Source organism: Rhea americana, unplaced genomic scaffold (assembly GCF_003343005.1).
Source record: "Rhea americana isolate MKP2758 unplaced genomic scaffold, rheAme1 scaffold_1, whole genome shotgun sequence".
NCBI classification, from domain to species: domain Eukaryota; kingdom Metazoa; phylum Chordata; class Aves; order Rheiformes; family Rheidae; genus Rhea; species Rhea americana.
In genome coordinates this window covers 5,014,302-5,031,690 of record NW_028185038.1, presented here as the reverse complement: position 1 = coordinate 5,031,690, position 17,389 = coordinate 5,014,302, and the positions used below count along the sequence as shown (strand labels likewise).

The following is a 17,389-nucleotide window of genomic DNA, read 5'->3' as shown; positions in this document are numbered from 1 at the left end:
CGCCGCGGCCTGCGGGCCGGCAGCGGGCGGAGGCCGCCCGCGGCGGGGAGAGGCGCCGTTCCCGGGGTCGCGGCCGGCGGCGTGTCCGCTGCTTCCCGGATTGCGCTGCGGAACGGGCGCTTTCCGCCACCGCGGGCAAACTTGTTCTTGTCGCGTTGGTACTTTGCTGGTTAGTACGCTGGTGCGCGCTCGTGAACAGATAAGTGAATGATTGCTTTTCCCTTTAGGAATGACTGCGCTGTAAACACATAGAGTACTTAAACTGTGCTTACCAACTAAAAATAATCCTTAAAGTACAAAAAAAAAAAAATCAGAGAAGCTGATGAAGGTGACAACTTAAAAGGATGTATCACTTCTCATTATATCTTCTCTAAATAGTCTAAAAGATTTTGTTACATTTTTCATATTTTTTCTCTCGGCTTATTCCTGCTAGTTATGCTTACACGGACTTGAATATGTCATTTTCCTGTGAAATATAAATGACTAATGCACTTGTTAGTTTGGATTAGTTGAGCAACTAAGGCATGTAAGTATTCCTAACTTGCAAAGGCATATGGAAGGGAAGTATCAGAACTTCATTTCCTCCTGGTTTTAGTTCAGTGGAGTGAATGATATAAAAAGTGTTTCTTTTTTTTTGTTTGTTTGTTTTTTTGCATTTAAAACTTATTTTTGTTATTTCTGTTTGTAAAAGGACTGAGGTCCAGCAGGGATCTTTTTGGTCTCTAGTGTAGTGCCTTTGTATATTTGATTCTGGATTGTTTCCTCTCATTCTGCCCCAGTAGCAGCATTTACCTTAGATTTTCTGTTAGAGAACTTATGAATAATATGAGAATTCCTGTAATAGAAAACAGAATTTCATAACAAGTGGAACATCAACAGCTGTGTAGCATTGATGTCTTTCATGCTCTAGTGTAACCCCCTCTGGGGAAGCCTTGTATTTTATTTGCATGTTTGATGGGTCATCTGTTTAGCCAACAGGATGGCCTAAAACCTTCCAAATTAACAAAAGTAAAAACAAGCCTTATTGTCTCTGTTTTTTTTCCATGTTTTGCCTTTTAGATTGAAATGTGTTAACCACAGTACTAAGAGAAATAAATATACTTGACCCAAGGAAAATTGGGGTTCTTGATTTTGAGGTAAAGTCATTGTTGGGGCAGAGTCCCAAGGTAAAACTTGTCATAGTTCCTAGTTTTGATGTTAGCTGCTGAATATTCTTGAGCAAGTTGCTGTTTACTTTTTTTTTTTCCTGTTTCTTCTTCTACTTGTTCTATTGTGTATAGAGATTATAAGCCTTGAGGAATAGTAGTTGTTTAGTTAAGATATGCTGTGTTACRCTCTCTGGACCTAATTTCAATGTCCAGGTGCTTCCCTGTTTAAATGTTTTGGAGTCTCAGTAGTCATTCCAGGGCTGTAGTGCTGTATCTGAAGCTAAGCGGCAGGGCTCACTCTAAAATACCTTGTGGCACACTCTCTGGGGGCTGAGCAGGTCCCACTTTTAAACATTCCCAGCCTCTGATGCTAAATCTTCTCATGATAGACTAGAAATGACAAGGTTGTTAAATATTTACATCCTTATCTTTCTAGTTAAAAGCATAGACAGGACTTGCATTTGAAATGTTTTAAAGGGTGTGGGAGGACCCACAAAACCCCAAACCCAACCCACTAAAATGCTAAGACATGCAAGAGAGTTTCTAACAAAATTTTTGATTACTTGTGTTTTAAAACATAAGTTTAGCTGCTATGTTCCTTATGGTCTTGCGTGTCTAGCCATCCTGTAATGGATATTGAGTTAAAGGCTTACGAATAGGAGTGTAGCAAAGGTTTTACAGAAGTTTCATCTTTTTGTTACAGAAAGCTGAAAGGCATATGTATTGACAAAACAGCATTTTCTATTAAAATGAAAGTGAAATGTGTTGATTTATGAAAGACATATTTTTGTATGAATGAGACACTGGTGGGTTAAGGTGGACTTGCTGAAAGATAGGGAGGTGTGTGAACTGTACCCTCTTTGTGAGTTTTGCCTATTACAATACTGACTCTTGGATTATCTCTTAAGGTTTGTATCTGCTGATGTATGTGTCAGACTATTTCTTGCTTCCTTTGCTCTGGTACTTAGATTTAAAACTGCTTAAAGATAATTCTGTATATGGGAGATTGCTATTATTTAATTTAGCAAAGATATTACTATATACTATAAGCATCAGTTTTTCTCATGATGCTTTATACTGAACTCTCAAGTGATGTATCAAGTTGCTGAGTGTTAGTATGGAAACTAGTTTCCTTGCAGCTTGCTTAGTAAACAAATTGCATAGATTTTCTTATGAGAAAAGATCATTTTTATTATTTATATAGTCAAGATTGTATAAAGAGTTATATTCAAGCTGTGATAGGAGCAGTACGATAGTTAACAATCATTTCCCTGTTGTGGAAAGCTGACAGGCTAGCTCTGACACACAAGCTACTTCTATGAAAATAGTTTTATTTCTAAAAATACATTCCCCAAGATCACAGTTGTTCTCAAAASAACTTTGTGACTTGTTTTCTAGAAGAAATCATATGTGAGAGCTTTAAAATCCCTTTTTGATAGGTAAACTTTGGTATGTTGTATGAGTCTTAAACATTTAGCTTCAACAATTATTTTGCTTTAAACTTTTCTGTTAGATTTAACCTCTTTATGAACTGTTAAATAACTGAAAAATTACTGCAACTTATTTTTCTCTTTTGTAGACAATGATTTGCAAGGAACAAATAGTTCAGGATCATTGGGTGGTCTTGATGTTCGTAGAAGAATCCCTATAAAGCTTATCTCAAAACAGACGAATAAAACCAAACCTGCACCTCGAACTCCAAGAAATATGAACAGGATGCCTTCAAAGACGCAAACTGGTGATGAAGGTAAATTAATATAAATACTAGCCCTGTAGTTAGGAAGCTTAAGAGGTATTCTGCAGCACGGTCGAAAACCCCATTCAATAGTGAAAATCTAGTCTGCTAGATTCCGTATGAGTTCAAAGCAAGGCAAGTTTTGTGTTTCCAGGTACTGCTGTGCCCTAAACAATAATTGGTGCCTACTCCCAAAACAAGCCATGTCACTATTTTGMGTGCATCTTTCTGCAGAATTGGCCCAGCAGACTAGAAATGTTGTGGTATTTCTTGATGATCTCAGTATAGAATGATACGCACTTCTAATTGCCGCTTATATCAATTGCAAAAGCTTTGAAGTTGGCTCTTGAAGTGGTYGTGTTGTCTTTGCGCGTCTTTTCCTCTTTTCACAGAAGAATTTGAATATAATGAAGAGGAGCGCTATGAATGCAAAGGGGGTGAAATGTTTGGAAATCAAAGGAGATTCCCCGGACCCATTTTTTGGGACTATAAGGTAAAATCATGAATGGGGAATCATGGGTCTTGTTCTGTGAATCATACCAGACTGTGGCTCATCCTGGTAGATATGTTTTTAAGTAAACTAGGTAGATAACTTTTTACATAAAAGTGCTTCTGTTGCTTTTGACTTACTGAAACATATTCTCTGCTTTCTCATGTTTGTGGAGATCTTACTTCATTCTCCACTATTTCAGAATTTGCTGGTGTGTTGATAATGATTGAAATTAGAAGCTTCACTGATACTTTGTGTTCCCTCACCCTCTTCTCTATCCTATTAGATAAACTTGCTGGGGGAGAAGGATGATACACCTGTCCATTTCTGTGATAAGTGTGGATTGCCTATCAAAATGTATGGACGCATGGTGAGTGAAATTATCAGTGGAGGAGGCAGCTATGGCTTCCTTTTAAGTAAAATTAGATCTTGCTGTGTCACTGTGAGGCTTCTAGAGGGTAACTGATTTGAGCAGGCCTTTGAATGAAGAGCAGGAGAGTATCAGGATGGAACCAGAGCCTCAACTGCTTTTTTCTGTTGATTAATTAAGCAAACTTGAAAGTGTGCCTGGTTTAAAGAAAAACAGAACAGTAAACAAAATCAAACCTCAAGTTCGGTGGCTTTCAATCTTATATCACTTATGTTTAAAAATAAACTCTTTATCTTAACTGAAGACTTGCATTGAATTTAGAAAACACTATTCATTTTTATGTTCCTTTAATATGAGTGTCACAAAATCCCTGAGATGAAGTTAGATTTCTGAGTGCAATGTGACAGACTCAGGGATTGGGCTTAGTGACAGTTATACTTTTAAAATAATCCTTGCTAGCTGGCAGGAGAAGCGTAATTAGATTGCATATGCAGCTTCTATAAATATTCAGTATTAGTATTACTGCAAAACTTGCCTGTACCTTTTGCCAATGCTCTTTATTCAGACAAACAGAACTTGTGTTCTCAAACTGTCTGTAGAAGTTTCTGTTCAAGTGTGCTATAAACAGCTAACTACTGTTATGCCTGTTCACTTCATAGGTAACTTGGGCAATTTTGTGTTTAGAAATTGTGTGTTGGAGGGGGRGAAATGTGTCCTGCAAAGTAACACAGATACTTAGGTATGATGTCTTAAAACGGACTTTTTTTTTGTCTCTAGATACCTTGCAAGCATGTTTTCTGCTACGACTGTGCTATACTACATGAGAAAAAGGGAGACAAGATGTGTCCAGGGTAAGTTCTCCAGAGATTCATCATTAAAGATTCATTCATAAGTCTGGGAAAATAAATAGCTTATTTCAGATATTTTATTATTATGTTTCTTATTTGTGCATAGTTAGAGGTAGCAGGTTTTTTTACTGGACCATTTGATTATAGTTTTTTTTCCCTTAGCTTAACACACTGTAAGAGATTAAGTATTTTTACAGTGTAAGTGTTCTTGTAGATATTCAATCTCTTATCACTTTAATCTGAAAAGGAATAAATGATAGTTTAATTTACTTATTGACTGTGATTCTTGGTAAGTATTATAGAAGGAACTTGTGACAGAGGTTGATGTCATTTCTAAATTTCCACCATATGAAATTTTGATGTTATTTCATGGTTGTATTTGGAATTGAATACATCAGAAATTCCGTATGCATTTGGAATCAAATACGTGTATTTGGAGACTTACTAATTAGATATCTTCAAAATCAATGAAATGCCTCTTTCATTGCTACAGTAGAAGGAAAAAAGTCAGTTCTAACTTGATGAATCTGTAAAATGGTTGACTTTTAACAAAAATATTTGCAGATTGAGCTCTCTGTGATGACAATAAACCAATACTGTTTTCTGATTTAGCTGTAATGAACCGGTGCAGCGAATTGAGCAGTGTGTACGGGGGTCTCTCTTCATGTGTAGCATTGTTCAAGGGTGCAAGAGAACATATCTGTCACAGAGAGACTTACAAGCTCACATCAACCACCGTCATATGAGAGCTGGAAAGCCTGTTACTCGTCCTCCTCTTGAACCTGTTCATCCTCCTATTGCTCCACCTCCTGCTGAAATTCCTGAGCGTTTCATAATGCCACCTGACAAACATCATATGAGCCACATTCCGCCAAAGCAGCACATCATGATGCCGCCACCTCCTTTACAGCATGTGCCACATGAGCATTATAACCAGCCACACGAAGATATTCGTGCACCTCCTGCGGAGATGTCGATGGCTCCACCACCACCTCGCCCAGTCAGTCAGGACACCTTCCGCATTTCTACGAGGAAACACAGCAACTTAATAACTGTCCCTATACAGGATGATTCGAATTCAGGTGCTCGAGAACCACCTCCACCAGCCCCAGCACCTGCTCATCATCATCCTGAATATCAGGGTCAGCCAGTGGTGTCGCACCCTCATCATATTATGCCTCCACAGCAACATTATGCACCCCCACCCCCACCGCCTCCACCAATAAGCCATCCGCTGCAACATCCTCCTCAGGCAGCAGGTACTCCTCACATGGTATATAGCCAAGCTCCTCCACCACCAATGACCTCTGCTCCTCCTCCAATAACCCCCCCACCTGGACATATAATTGCCCAGATGCCACCATATATGAATCATCCTCCTCCAGGACCTCCCCCTCCTCAACATGGAGGCCCACCTGTAAATGTAAATGCACCCCCTCCCCATCACTATAATCCTAACTCTCTGCCACAGTTCAGTGAAGATCAAGGAACTCTCAGCCCCCCTTTCACGCAGCCAGGGGGGATGAGTCCAGGGATATGGCCAGCTCCAAGAGGGCCACCTCCACCTCCAAGAATGCAAGGGCCTCCTGCTCAGGCCCCACTTCCTGGACCACACCACCCTGATCAAGCCAGATACAGACCCTATTACCAATGATATGAGCAATTATATCAATAGAGAGTGCTATGAAGAAGATAAAACTATATAGAACAGTCTTTTAATTAAATTTTTTTTAATACTGTCATTTTGACTGTAAGACACTTTGGGGTTTGAATCTTAAATAATTTTTAAATCTTGGCTGTAGGACTCTGACTTCAAATATTCAGTAGTACTAAAATAAGTGGCTTAGTAGACCACAGTTGCATTTTAACAGAACCTCTGTCTCTAGTGTGGCTAAATTGTCCTAAGATGAACACTTGTAATATTACTTCCTGGAGAAAATGAACATGCATTGTACCAATATTGTTTTTGTTAAATCCAGTGTTTAGTTTCGCTTGTGATTTGTTTTTGTTAGCCTGTGTACAATAATCAAATTGAAATATGGTTGTAAAAGTGCTGGGCTTCTTTGTGAAGTTAACACAGACACAATTCCTAGATACTGTTTTGGTACAAATACTTTCCAAATGGGCAGCATAATGAAATACTAAGGAAACTTTAATGTCTCTTATATTAACAGTTACTGTTACTTATAGTGAATTCAGGCTATTCTGAATTCATGGCACTAGAAATCAGCTGTGCAAAATACTGCCTCTCACTTTTTTTTTTCTTTTAATTTCTGCAATATCAGGAAGGCAAAATAAATATATCAGAAATGCAGCTTTGGGCGTGAAATGAAACCATGCCATAATATATTGAGGTTTTGGGGGGGTTGGGTTTTTTTTTTGTTTGTTTGTTTTTTTAAAAGCTCAATTTTGATTCAGAAGGTTCTGTTTACATGTACACTCCTCATTGGTGTTGAATTCAAACTATTGTGTTTACCCATGGATATGTTTGTGTGGCTGTGGCCATGCACTGGCTTGCCATGTCTGAGAGAGAAGCGGATTACTTTTTGGAGGGAAGTGGCATTTGCCTATGTCACTTTATGTAATATGTACAGTAGGAAAACTTCCCATTTTGGTAATCTGAAAGAAGGGAGCTGAAATCTGTTGTGTAGATCTAAAAAATAAAAAATAATAAAAAATCCTACAAAGCCTTTATCTGTTTCAGTTTTGTGATATAGATTTAATTGAACAGACAGTGTTTCATGTAAAGGTCTTTTACAAACAGATATTTAAGGAGACTGTTGCATCTGTTTTGGTCTAAAATTTAGGTTTTATAAGCACACTTTAATACAAATATAGTAAATGTAAGATGTGAATGTTCTCTGTAATGCAGCTGGTAGCAGAACCAGACAATGATAAGATGATACTGTCTGTTTGGAATGCTTATCTTTCCTTTCAAATCAATGTTAGTGCTGAACTTTCCTTTTTCAAAATGTCAGTTTTCTAGCAGTGGTGCTTTCAGGTAGAAAAAAATAATTTTTTTTTAAGTTTGTAATTTCCTACTATTCTCAAGTAACCTGAACTGTTTTCTCAAAACCTAGRTGTTTGAGTTGTTTTGTAAGCCTCTTTTTCTTGCTTCATTAGTTTGATTTGTCAAAGAGCCTTGATGGTGCAACATTCCAAATTTTGTAGTTTTACATATAAACTCCACGTTTTCTAATTACCAGAGCAAGTGCCCTTTAGATTTGCTCTCTGTCTTTGACTGCCATCAATTTCCTTGTGACCATGGGCAAATCTTGTAGACTACCTTTCAAATAAATATCGATGCATGACAAATCTTTAGAGATGTGCACATAAGCTTCAAAGTATACAAATGGTCAGTAAGTGTCACCTGGTTAAAAATCTGCTTAGAAATAAGCATATTATAGCTAAGAACCAGACTAACTTTGTTTTGGTTTCTCTGAAGAATACAAAAAGTCTTTTTAAGTAAAACACATAGCAAAGAAGACACTGTGGTAGAATGATGCAGTACGGAGTTGATGAAAACTGACTGTTTCGGTGTGAGTGAAGGAGAAAATGGCTCTGTCACCRTTATTTTGTTTCAGTAATTTATAATAAATGCATAAAGAACTTTAAAGTGCTTTCTTTTGTCATTGTTAAATGATTCAGTGGGCAGTAGCTTTAGGCAGGTTTGTATTGCAGCATACAATTTCATATAGCAGGAAATCCCTGTCTTAAAGTGACCAATGTTACTTGACTCTAAAGCCCAACTTCTATGCGTTGTACCTTTTTAAAATGGACTTACTGATGGTTCTAGATACCAGCTTCATTTTGTGGAGGCTAAGAAGGTAACTCGTGTAGATTTACTGGGATGCCACCTGCCAGGCTTTTGTGTGGGGAGAGACGTTGACATAGCTGGTGCGCTCTATTTCGAGAAACCAGACGGTTGGAAGTCAGCTATTACCTGTGAACTGCTGATGGCAAGGAAGCACACAGCTATTTCCATCACACTTCTAGTTTTTAGATATTGGTTGCATGTCTTTATTAGATATTACCCTGTCTCTTGTGAAGCAGGCGAAGGGTTCAACCCTAGTAGTTCTGGATCCACTGATTTTTTTTCCTCTGGTGTTAATGGTAGACTACTTCCCTGAAAATGCCGAAGCAGTTTAACAGATTAAGCGAAAACAGCAGCCCTTGCTCCACCTAAAAGCACAAAAGATAAATGTATGTCACAGTGGAGAATGTGAGGAATCTCTTGGTTATTTCTGAGGCAGGGAAGGGTGACATTTTGATCTCTGGAGTGTGATACAGTACTCTGCCTAAAATCAGTGGGATCCCTTGAGTTGTTTAACGGCCATGAGTTGAAAGTCATTGTGGTGGAGGAGATGGAGGACTTGCTGAAAGGTCGTCTCACGCTAGCGGGATTTGGACTTGGGTCAAATTTCTATGTACTGCTTTTAAAGGAAGATCTAAATCTTTTATTTACGTCTGTATTAAGTGCATCTTTGTAACTGAGGGTACTATTCATGCTTTCATATTTACAAGCTCTTAAGTTGCAGATTTCTGATTAACACTTCCTTGGTGGAAACCTGTTAGCAGTTGTTTTGAGTTTATTTATGGGAATTGATTTGTTTTTGCAAAATATCTGATTGTTTCAGTGGGAAGTTCAGAAGTGCTATAGACTATATTTCACTGTATACTTAAAACAGTTTTAGAAACAGTGAGAGGTGCTTGTGAATTCTTTAGATTCCTAGTTATGTCTTCTTTTAAAGACAAAAGTTAAACATTTGAATTGAATTAGGATATTTATTTGCAATAGAACTATCTGTGGCAGCAATCTCCATCATGAAGCATTACCAAGTAGCTCTCAAATTTTTAAGAAAAATTCTGACAATATTTTAAATTTCTTAGTCATTGTAGGATCCTGTAATAACGCCATATAACTGAATGAGAAGGAGCTTGATGATAGCTTGTGTCCACTACAAAATTAGTAAAGGGACACTAGCAGATATCCAGATACTTGTCTCCTTAAATTTTATCTTCAATTCCATGTATAACTTTGTTTAAAAGGTTGCCTGTAACAATGCATACTTTAAAACAAGCAAGCTAATTGCATGAGCATGTTCGTTTGTTTTTTGAAAAGCTATTAACTTGAAGATTGGGTACCTACATGTGTTAAGTGATATTTTTCATGTCTTTTTTTTAAATAAAAGTATGAATTTCATTTTAGATCTGATCCAAGAGAATTTTAAAACTCCAGTAGACAAAACCTTAATAGAGGAAATTTCTGCTTCTTCTCATTTATTGCTCTTAAAGGAATGTCAAGTTTGTTTTGTCAAAATATAAAGTGGAAGTACTTGTATTCATTGCATATTAGATTTTGCAGGCATAGCAGTGGAGAAAGCCTGCCTGTTGTCAGTGTAATGTAAGTCAGGTGTTCCCCAAAGTAAATTCATGGATATGCTTTCTCTCTGGATCTAGTTGAACACACTTCTCTGTTCCTAAAATGTTTTGTACGGTGTAAAACTTMTGTCTAATTTGTGCTGTTTCCCTCTGGGTTCACTACCATATTGCTGACAAAGTATGTACAGGTTCTCATCAGAAGCTACTTTTCAAGCCTGGGAAACTGTAGGGGTACAATAGAATAAAATTTCAATTTAATATTGAATGTATAATAAATACAATTTGAGCTTTTCCTGTTCATGACACATAYGACACTACGAAGTCCAATGCATTATGCAGAGCATTGTCAAGGTTTATATTCATTTTCATCTTGACTCTAATTCTGAAARTTAAATTCGAGTATTATATAAGTTGTATTTCCACTGTATTTTATTTTATGCTGTTAAAAACAGTTCTTAGTCAGCTACAATCATCTTTGTATAGCAATGATCCCCTCACAGGTGGTTCTTCAGTGTGTTCAGCTGTGTTATATTCACACTAATGGCTCATACTGACCAGTCTGTAAACTGAACTAGCTGCGTTCATTTGGTCAATGTGAATGAGAATAATAAAGTTTAAAGCTCCTTTTAGTYTTGACTTAGCCATGGTAATTTTTAATGTTGACTTAGCCATTAAACAATGTGAATTTGGAAGCTTTTCCTACTCTGAATCGTATCTTCTTTTTAAAAATTATTTTCAGTTTTGACTCACTAGTGCAAGATAAAAGATGACTAAATCCAACACACATCGTGAGAGAAATGGATGGAATAGCAGCAGGAAACTGTTAAATTGGCTCAGTCAGCTTGATACTTTTATCAGTCATTTTAATAATAGAGCAGAATTGATTCTTCAGTGCTAATGGGAGAGATTATAATCACAGTTTCTGTTAATGAGGAAGAATGATAGTGAATGTWTGTAAATGGACAGGAAAGTTTCCATTTTTGTATAGTAATGTTTCAAAATAGAACTGTTTAGAAAAAAAGGAATTTTTTAAAGTAGATGTGAATATGTATAGTCTACAGAGTTTTATTCAGTTTTATTTGTGAAAAAAGTGCTTGAGCACAGCTCCAAAATCAATTATGGCTAATAATTTCTTACACTAATAATAAAATTACATAAGTACTAATGACTGCTCCTGTGCTTTTTCTTACTCATTTCTGTATCAACTAAACTTTCAGGTATTTTAATAGGAAGCATAGGGGAGCAGAGGGAGGTTTGTAAAGAAGAGTGAAAAAAAGAAAGCTGTCTACTTATAGCACAAGGATGAGGGTGAGAGAACTATGATCCAGCTTTCTTTTCCAGTAAACACGACTTTAGAGATCATTCTTCCTTAACAGAAGTTTATTTTCTAATTGAGAAAAATGCGTGTTACAATGCCCCTTTCATTGACCCCAGTCCTTGAATGACTGACTTTGAGATTTTTGTCTCTGTATTTGATTCACAAAATCTCCTGTGCACTGCAAAGTCAAAACCAGATGTGAGGGTAGCTGGTTGGAGCATCTCAAGCTCCATGGCTTATGTACTTTCCATCGTCCTTGCTGGCTGTAAACTGACTATAATCTAGTTTGCAAGCACTGSCATTGTGCTGAGATTTAAGCTCAGAATATCTGCTGATACATTGGCAGAGTTGACCCTTCCGACCCCTCCAAAAATACCTGAGCTCTTACATCGGGTTGCTACAGAGGGCAGGTTCAAGACTTTGGGAGGTGGCTGATCTTGAGAACAATCTAAGCACCATACRTAACTTTCCATACAAATTGTACGTCATTCGATTGTTCTTATCCTCCTAGCCCTTCAAATAAAATTTTCAGTGCATATGTTAAAAAAAGTTATTTTTCTGCACTACTATGGTTGCGTAGTTYAGTGGAGCTGTATATGAGATAGGGCAACTGTGACGTTTTCTTCTGGAACGATGCCTCTCAACTCTCCAAAAAGGGCACGGGTATGCTGTGTGCCTTGTAGCTTATCCTTGAGTAAAGGATTAAAAAGAAATGCATGGTGTTGCTCTAACCAAGTAGCAACAGAGCTCCATGGAAGAATAGCATCTGAGTTTTCAGTGGTCCTTCTCTCAAGATTAAGCCAGTCAGTCTGCATGACCACGATATCCCACAATTAGAGCAAGATGTATATGTTAAAATCTGGAAGAAGGTAAACTACCAAAAGGAACATTACTATTAAGTGAGAAACTGAGAGTTGAATGCAGTAATAGTCAATACCTGGAGGATGAAATCAGATAAAACATCTGAAATAAAATGTTGCCCTTGTCAACACAAAAATAAGGAGTGGGATGATTAAGAGTATGACAAGTAGCTGAGATATGTGGCATGGGATTGCAAGGCTCTGGATAAGGATATCTAGCTCTCAAATCTGTTTAGGAAATAGTGAATAGTTTTGGAAGGAGGGATTATGCTCTGGTAAATCACAGTTTTATGTTTCATTCTGTTAGAAATCAGAGGAGTTGAACTAACTTTGCCAAGGTATTTAAATGGGGAGTGTACTGTGACATTCTGATTTGTCCAGTTGTTTTTATGCTGTAGTCGATGTACATGGTGCATTGCAGTGTATTGGAAGAGACATTAGTATTGAAATGAATTGGTTGGAGATCTGGAACTTAGAAAAGAATGGTCTTTTATTAACCTGAGGCCAGCTAGCAAATCTGATATGTTTTTGAACTGAAAGATTTGGTGTCTTACTCTTTTCTCATTTCCAGTGGACTGACTTGGAGTATGCTCATGATGCTTACCCGAGCCTGTGTGTGAGCCCGGGAAGGGAAGGAACAGCCTGAGTCAGAAAGTCTGATTCCACTGTCACTGGCACGATGTGGTATCATGATTTGCATAAATATGTCAAGCCCCACCTTAGAAGTGATTTAGATTTTTGCTCCTCTTCTTCCATTCAGAAAGGCTGCTCTAGAACCTCACCACTGTAAAAATTAGGGACTGTCTTCTAATTTCTAAACTAAGTTTATGTTTTGCCAGTTTACGTTCTTTTTTTTTCTTCTTTAACGACGCTACTTTTTATCTTGCATAGCTTTTTATAGAATCATAAAATAATAGAATCAGTAAGGTTGGAAGGGACCTCTGGAGATCATCTAGTCCAACCTCCCTGCTCAGCAGGGTCACCTAGAGCATGTTAGACAGGGTTGCATCCAGGCGGGCCTTGAAGACCTCCAGAGTAGGAGACTCCACAACCTCTCTGAGSAACCTGTGCCAGGGCTCCATCACTCTCATAGTGAAGAAATTCACCCTCACGGTCAGGCAGAGCTTCCTGTGCTTCAATTTCTGCCCATTGCCTCTTGTCCTGTCACACRGGACAACTGAAAAGAGKTTGTCCCCATCCCCTTGRCACCCTCCCTTCAGGTACTTRTACACRTTGATCAGATCCCCCCTCAGTCCTCTGCCCCAGGCTGAAGAGGCCCAGCTCTCGCAGCCTTTCCTYGTAGGGCAGGTGCTCCAGCCCTTTGRTCGTCTCTGTAGTCCTATGCTGGACTCTCTCCAGTGGCTCCAGGTCTCTCTTAGACTGGGGAGCCCAGAACTGAAGACAGGACACTAGATGAGGCCTCCCCAGGGCTGAGTAGAGGGGCAGGATCACCTCCCTCGACCTTCTGGCAACACTTTTCCTAATGCACCCCAGGATACATTGGCTTTCTTGGCCACAAGGGCACATTACTGGCTCATGGTCAATCTGTCATCCACCAGCACTCCCAGGTCCTTCTCTGCAGAGCTGCTCTCCAGCAGTTCAGCCCCCAGCTTGTACTGGTGCCTAGGGTTATTTTTCGCTAAGTGCAGGACTCTGCACTTGCCCTTGTTGAACCTCATGAGGTTCTTCTCTGCCCAGCTCTCCAACCTGTCCAGGTCTCTCTGAATGGTAGCACAGCCCTCAGGTGTGTCAGCCACTCCTCCCAGCTTGGTATCATCAGCAAACTTGCTGAGGAGGCACTCTGTCCCCTCATCCAGGTCRTTGATGAAGAAGTTGAACAGGAKGGGACCCAGTACTGAGCCCTGGGGGATTCCACTAGCCACAGGCCTCCAGCTAGACTCCATGCCACTGATGACGACCCTCTGAGCTCTGCCTTTCAGCCAGTTCTCAGTCCACCTCACTGACCCGCACTTCCTGAGCTTATCTAGGAGGATGTTATGGGAGACAGTGTCAAAAGCCCTGCTGAAGTCAAGGTACACAAYGTCCACTGCTCTCTCCTCATCTACCCAGCCAGTCATTCCATCATAGAAGGCTATCAGATTGGTCAAGAGGATTTCCCCATGGTGAATCCATGCTGGCTACTCCTGATCACCTTCTTTTCTTCCATATGTCTGGAGATGACATCCAGAATGAGCTGTTCCATCACCTTTCCAGGGATGGAGGTGAGGCTGACCSGTCTGTAGTTCCCTGGGTCCTCCTTCTTGCCCTTTTTGAAGGCTGCAGTGACAATGCTTTCGTCCAGTCCTCAGGCACCTCTCCAGTTCTCCATGACCTTTCAAAGATGGTGGAGAGCAGCCTGGCAACAACATCYGCCAGCTCCCTCAGTACCYGTGKGTGYATCCCATYTGGGCCCATGGATTTGTGGATGTCTAGCCTGCCCAGAAGGTCTCTAATCCTGTCCTCCTCAATGAAAGGAAAGTCTTCCCTTCTCTGGACTTTCTTCCTCATGTCCAGTCTACAGGATTCMTGRGGGCTGCCCTTAGCACTGAAGAGCGAAGCAAAGAAGGCATTCAGTAATTCTGCCTTCTCTGTATCCCTTGTCACCAGGGCCCCTGCCCCATTCAGGAGCGGGCCCACATTTTCCCTAGTCCTCCTCTTGCTGCTGATGTATTTGAAGAAGCCCTTCCTGTTGTCCTTGACATCCCTTGCCAGACTCAATTCCAGCTGGGCCTTAGCCTTCCTCRCAGCATCTCTACATACTCTGACTTTTCTTCTCCCCGGGTTAAATCCCTGATGTATCTATATCTCTTTTTGTCAACTCTTGAATACAGACTCTCCATTCTGCAAACATCCTCATAGCATTTCCCATTAGTTTCACTATGACTTCATCTTTCTTGAACATGAGGGCTCAGTACTGAATTTCAGAGTATTTCAAGTGAGATCTCATCTGCACATCATATAATAGTGCTAATATCTTTCTCCTTCTTCTGGAAAAATCACTTCTGACACAATCCATTCTTTTTTTTGTTGTTGTTTTTTTTGTTTTTTTTTTCTTTCCCCAAGGCTACATCAGGTAGGCAGCTCAGCGACATTCTGGTTGTACTGGGAGGATGTTATACATATCTGACTTCAGCAGCATGAGAGCTGGGGCAAGTTCAAAAAGGCAGTGGGCAAGTACAGCTGCCTCCTCTCCATTTGGTGTCTGTAGTAGGTGGTGTATAACAGCTTACTGTAATTATCACCCAAGGCCTTCCCTCCCCCAACATTTCAGGCTAATGATCATCTACCACGGAACTGCAGTTTGTTATTCATCTGCAAGTGTATGGATGTATTTTCCAAACACTGAATTTATTTTATCTCAGACTTCAAGGTCACCTTTTTTTTTTTTTTTCCTGTATTCAAAGCTTCCCCATTTTAACATTATCTTCTAGCTTGATGTCATTGGCAGTTTTCACCAGATCACTCCAGATTTTTATAACAAAAATAATTAATGAAAATATTTAACAGATCAGTCTTCCACTCAACCTGGTACTTCCCCTTCAGATTCACCAGGTGAATTTGGCGTGTGTATATGTACCTTTAATAAAATCAGTCTGCATTTCTCTCCACTTACTTCTGTCCAATTTTCTCCAAAATTTGTTTTAGAGTCTTGTAGACTGCCAAGAAAAAGATCATGGTTCTTGGTTATCCAGAACTCTTACTTCTTCCCTTTACCGTATCTTAAATAATACACTAGTATTTAATGCACAAATGCACTGGTCTCATCACCCCTGACTTGGCTGGAAGTCAGACCTAAACTTAAAAAATAAAATACTTTTGTGATTTCACTGTCATTTCTTTCAGATTCCAGGATGGTTTCTTTTTCCTCTCCATTGAAGATTTTTATATCTCCAGCACCGGCCACATTTAAATTAGAAGATTTTTTTGTTTTTTTTTCCCCTCTCTAAAAGATGTGCTATAGTTTAGCTTCAACTTGAAAGTCATTGAAGGAGGTGTTAACTGAAGGCAGTTGTGCATCTGGGTTATGCAGACTGGAAAGTCAGAATGGACTCTTTTAGCTTAAAGTCCTTTCAACGTACGTCCAAGAGACCTGGGAAACTCAGCCTGCYTCCCGGCAGCTCTGCGCTCACGGCTCCTCCTGAGCTGGGCCCCGGGGCTGGGGTGCCAGTCTGCTTGCTGGCTGATACACGTATTGGGGCTGCCTGTCATGCAAACAGGGAGATGCAAAGCTTTCAGAAAGAAAACTGCCACATTCCCTACCTAGATTTCAGGCTGCAATTTGTTAGTGACTATCTTAAGCTCTTTGCCACTATTAACTAAAGCGATGTAGATCAATAGTGCAGACAGGAAGGCTGATTCACCGGGGGATTCATTGGAACTGTTCTTGGTATCCAAATGCACCTGAACAAAGTTGAATTGTCATTCCTTTCTTCCTTTCAGTTTTCRAATCACTGTAAAATTTTGTAGTATAGCGAGAAACCAGACTGCTTGTGAGCTACCACGCTAGTATATTCACAAATATTGCAAGACCCACAGAGTTACTAAAATCATTATTTAATATTTCAGTATAAATATGTGTGTTCTATGTCCTGTCATATTTGTATCAACCCAAACTAAACCAAAAAGTGTGTTTGGACCTGGAAATGCTGTAAATCTTTACTGAACTATCTTCATGTTCTACAGCAGACATTAAATCTCTAAGCACACCGTGCTCACGGTAGTGAGCTGATGAGTCTAATGACTCAGTCTATTAGGTATCTTACAAGCCTTAAAAACAACTTTATATAAATTATACACAAGTTGAAGATAAACTATCACTCCCAACTATTAGACTACATGATATAAATTACAAAATTTAAAATATTTATATGTTCTCTAGTAGCTGTACAAGTTCTCTACAGACTGTCAGAATAATATAGGTCTATGTACAAACACATGCAAATAGGATTAACATTACTTGCTTTTTCAACTGTGTGAGKAGGTTGTCAGCGAAGTATGAAATAAGAAAATCCATGTGATTTTAGCCTCAATGTATGTACATAAATACATCTCGCTTTATATATACACATACACAAATACTAACAAGTTCATTCCAAATTTGGAACATAATCTTATATAGCAAAKCCTTCGTAAGGTTTATGAAAGTATCCATCAGTCTTCATGCATTACTGTATCTGTATTCACCTTCTGTTAAGTGACGCTGTGTTGTTGGATGATACAGAATTTGGAATATTCAGT

General features: G+C 39.1%; 1 protein-coding gene across 2 annotated transcripts in view; it reads left to right on the top strand.

The window, feature by feature from the left end:
• Positions 1-11,104, top strand: part of CBLL1 (Cbl proto-oncogene like 1) — an 11,495-nt gene extending 391 nt beyond the window's left edge. The window contains exons 2-6 of one of the 2 annotated variants that reach the window (XM_085297916.1): positions 2,728-2,895; positions 3,276-3,376; positions 3,660-3,743; positions 4,521-4,594; positions 5,204-11,104. In XM_085297916.1, coding sequence (XP_085154042.1) covers positions 2,728-2,895; positions 3,276-3,376; positions 3,660-3,743; positions 4,521-4,594; positions 5,204-6,245 — 1,469 coding nt within the window. In that variant the 3' untranslated portion in view covers positions 6,246-11,104. The remainder of the gene's footprint in view (positions 1-2,727; positions 2,896-3,275; positions 3,377-3,659; positions 3,744-4,520; positions 4,595-5,203) is intronic. The other variant, XM_085297925.1, reaches the window with a different exon arrangement.
• Positions 11,105-17,389: the final 6,285 nt, after the last annotated feature.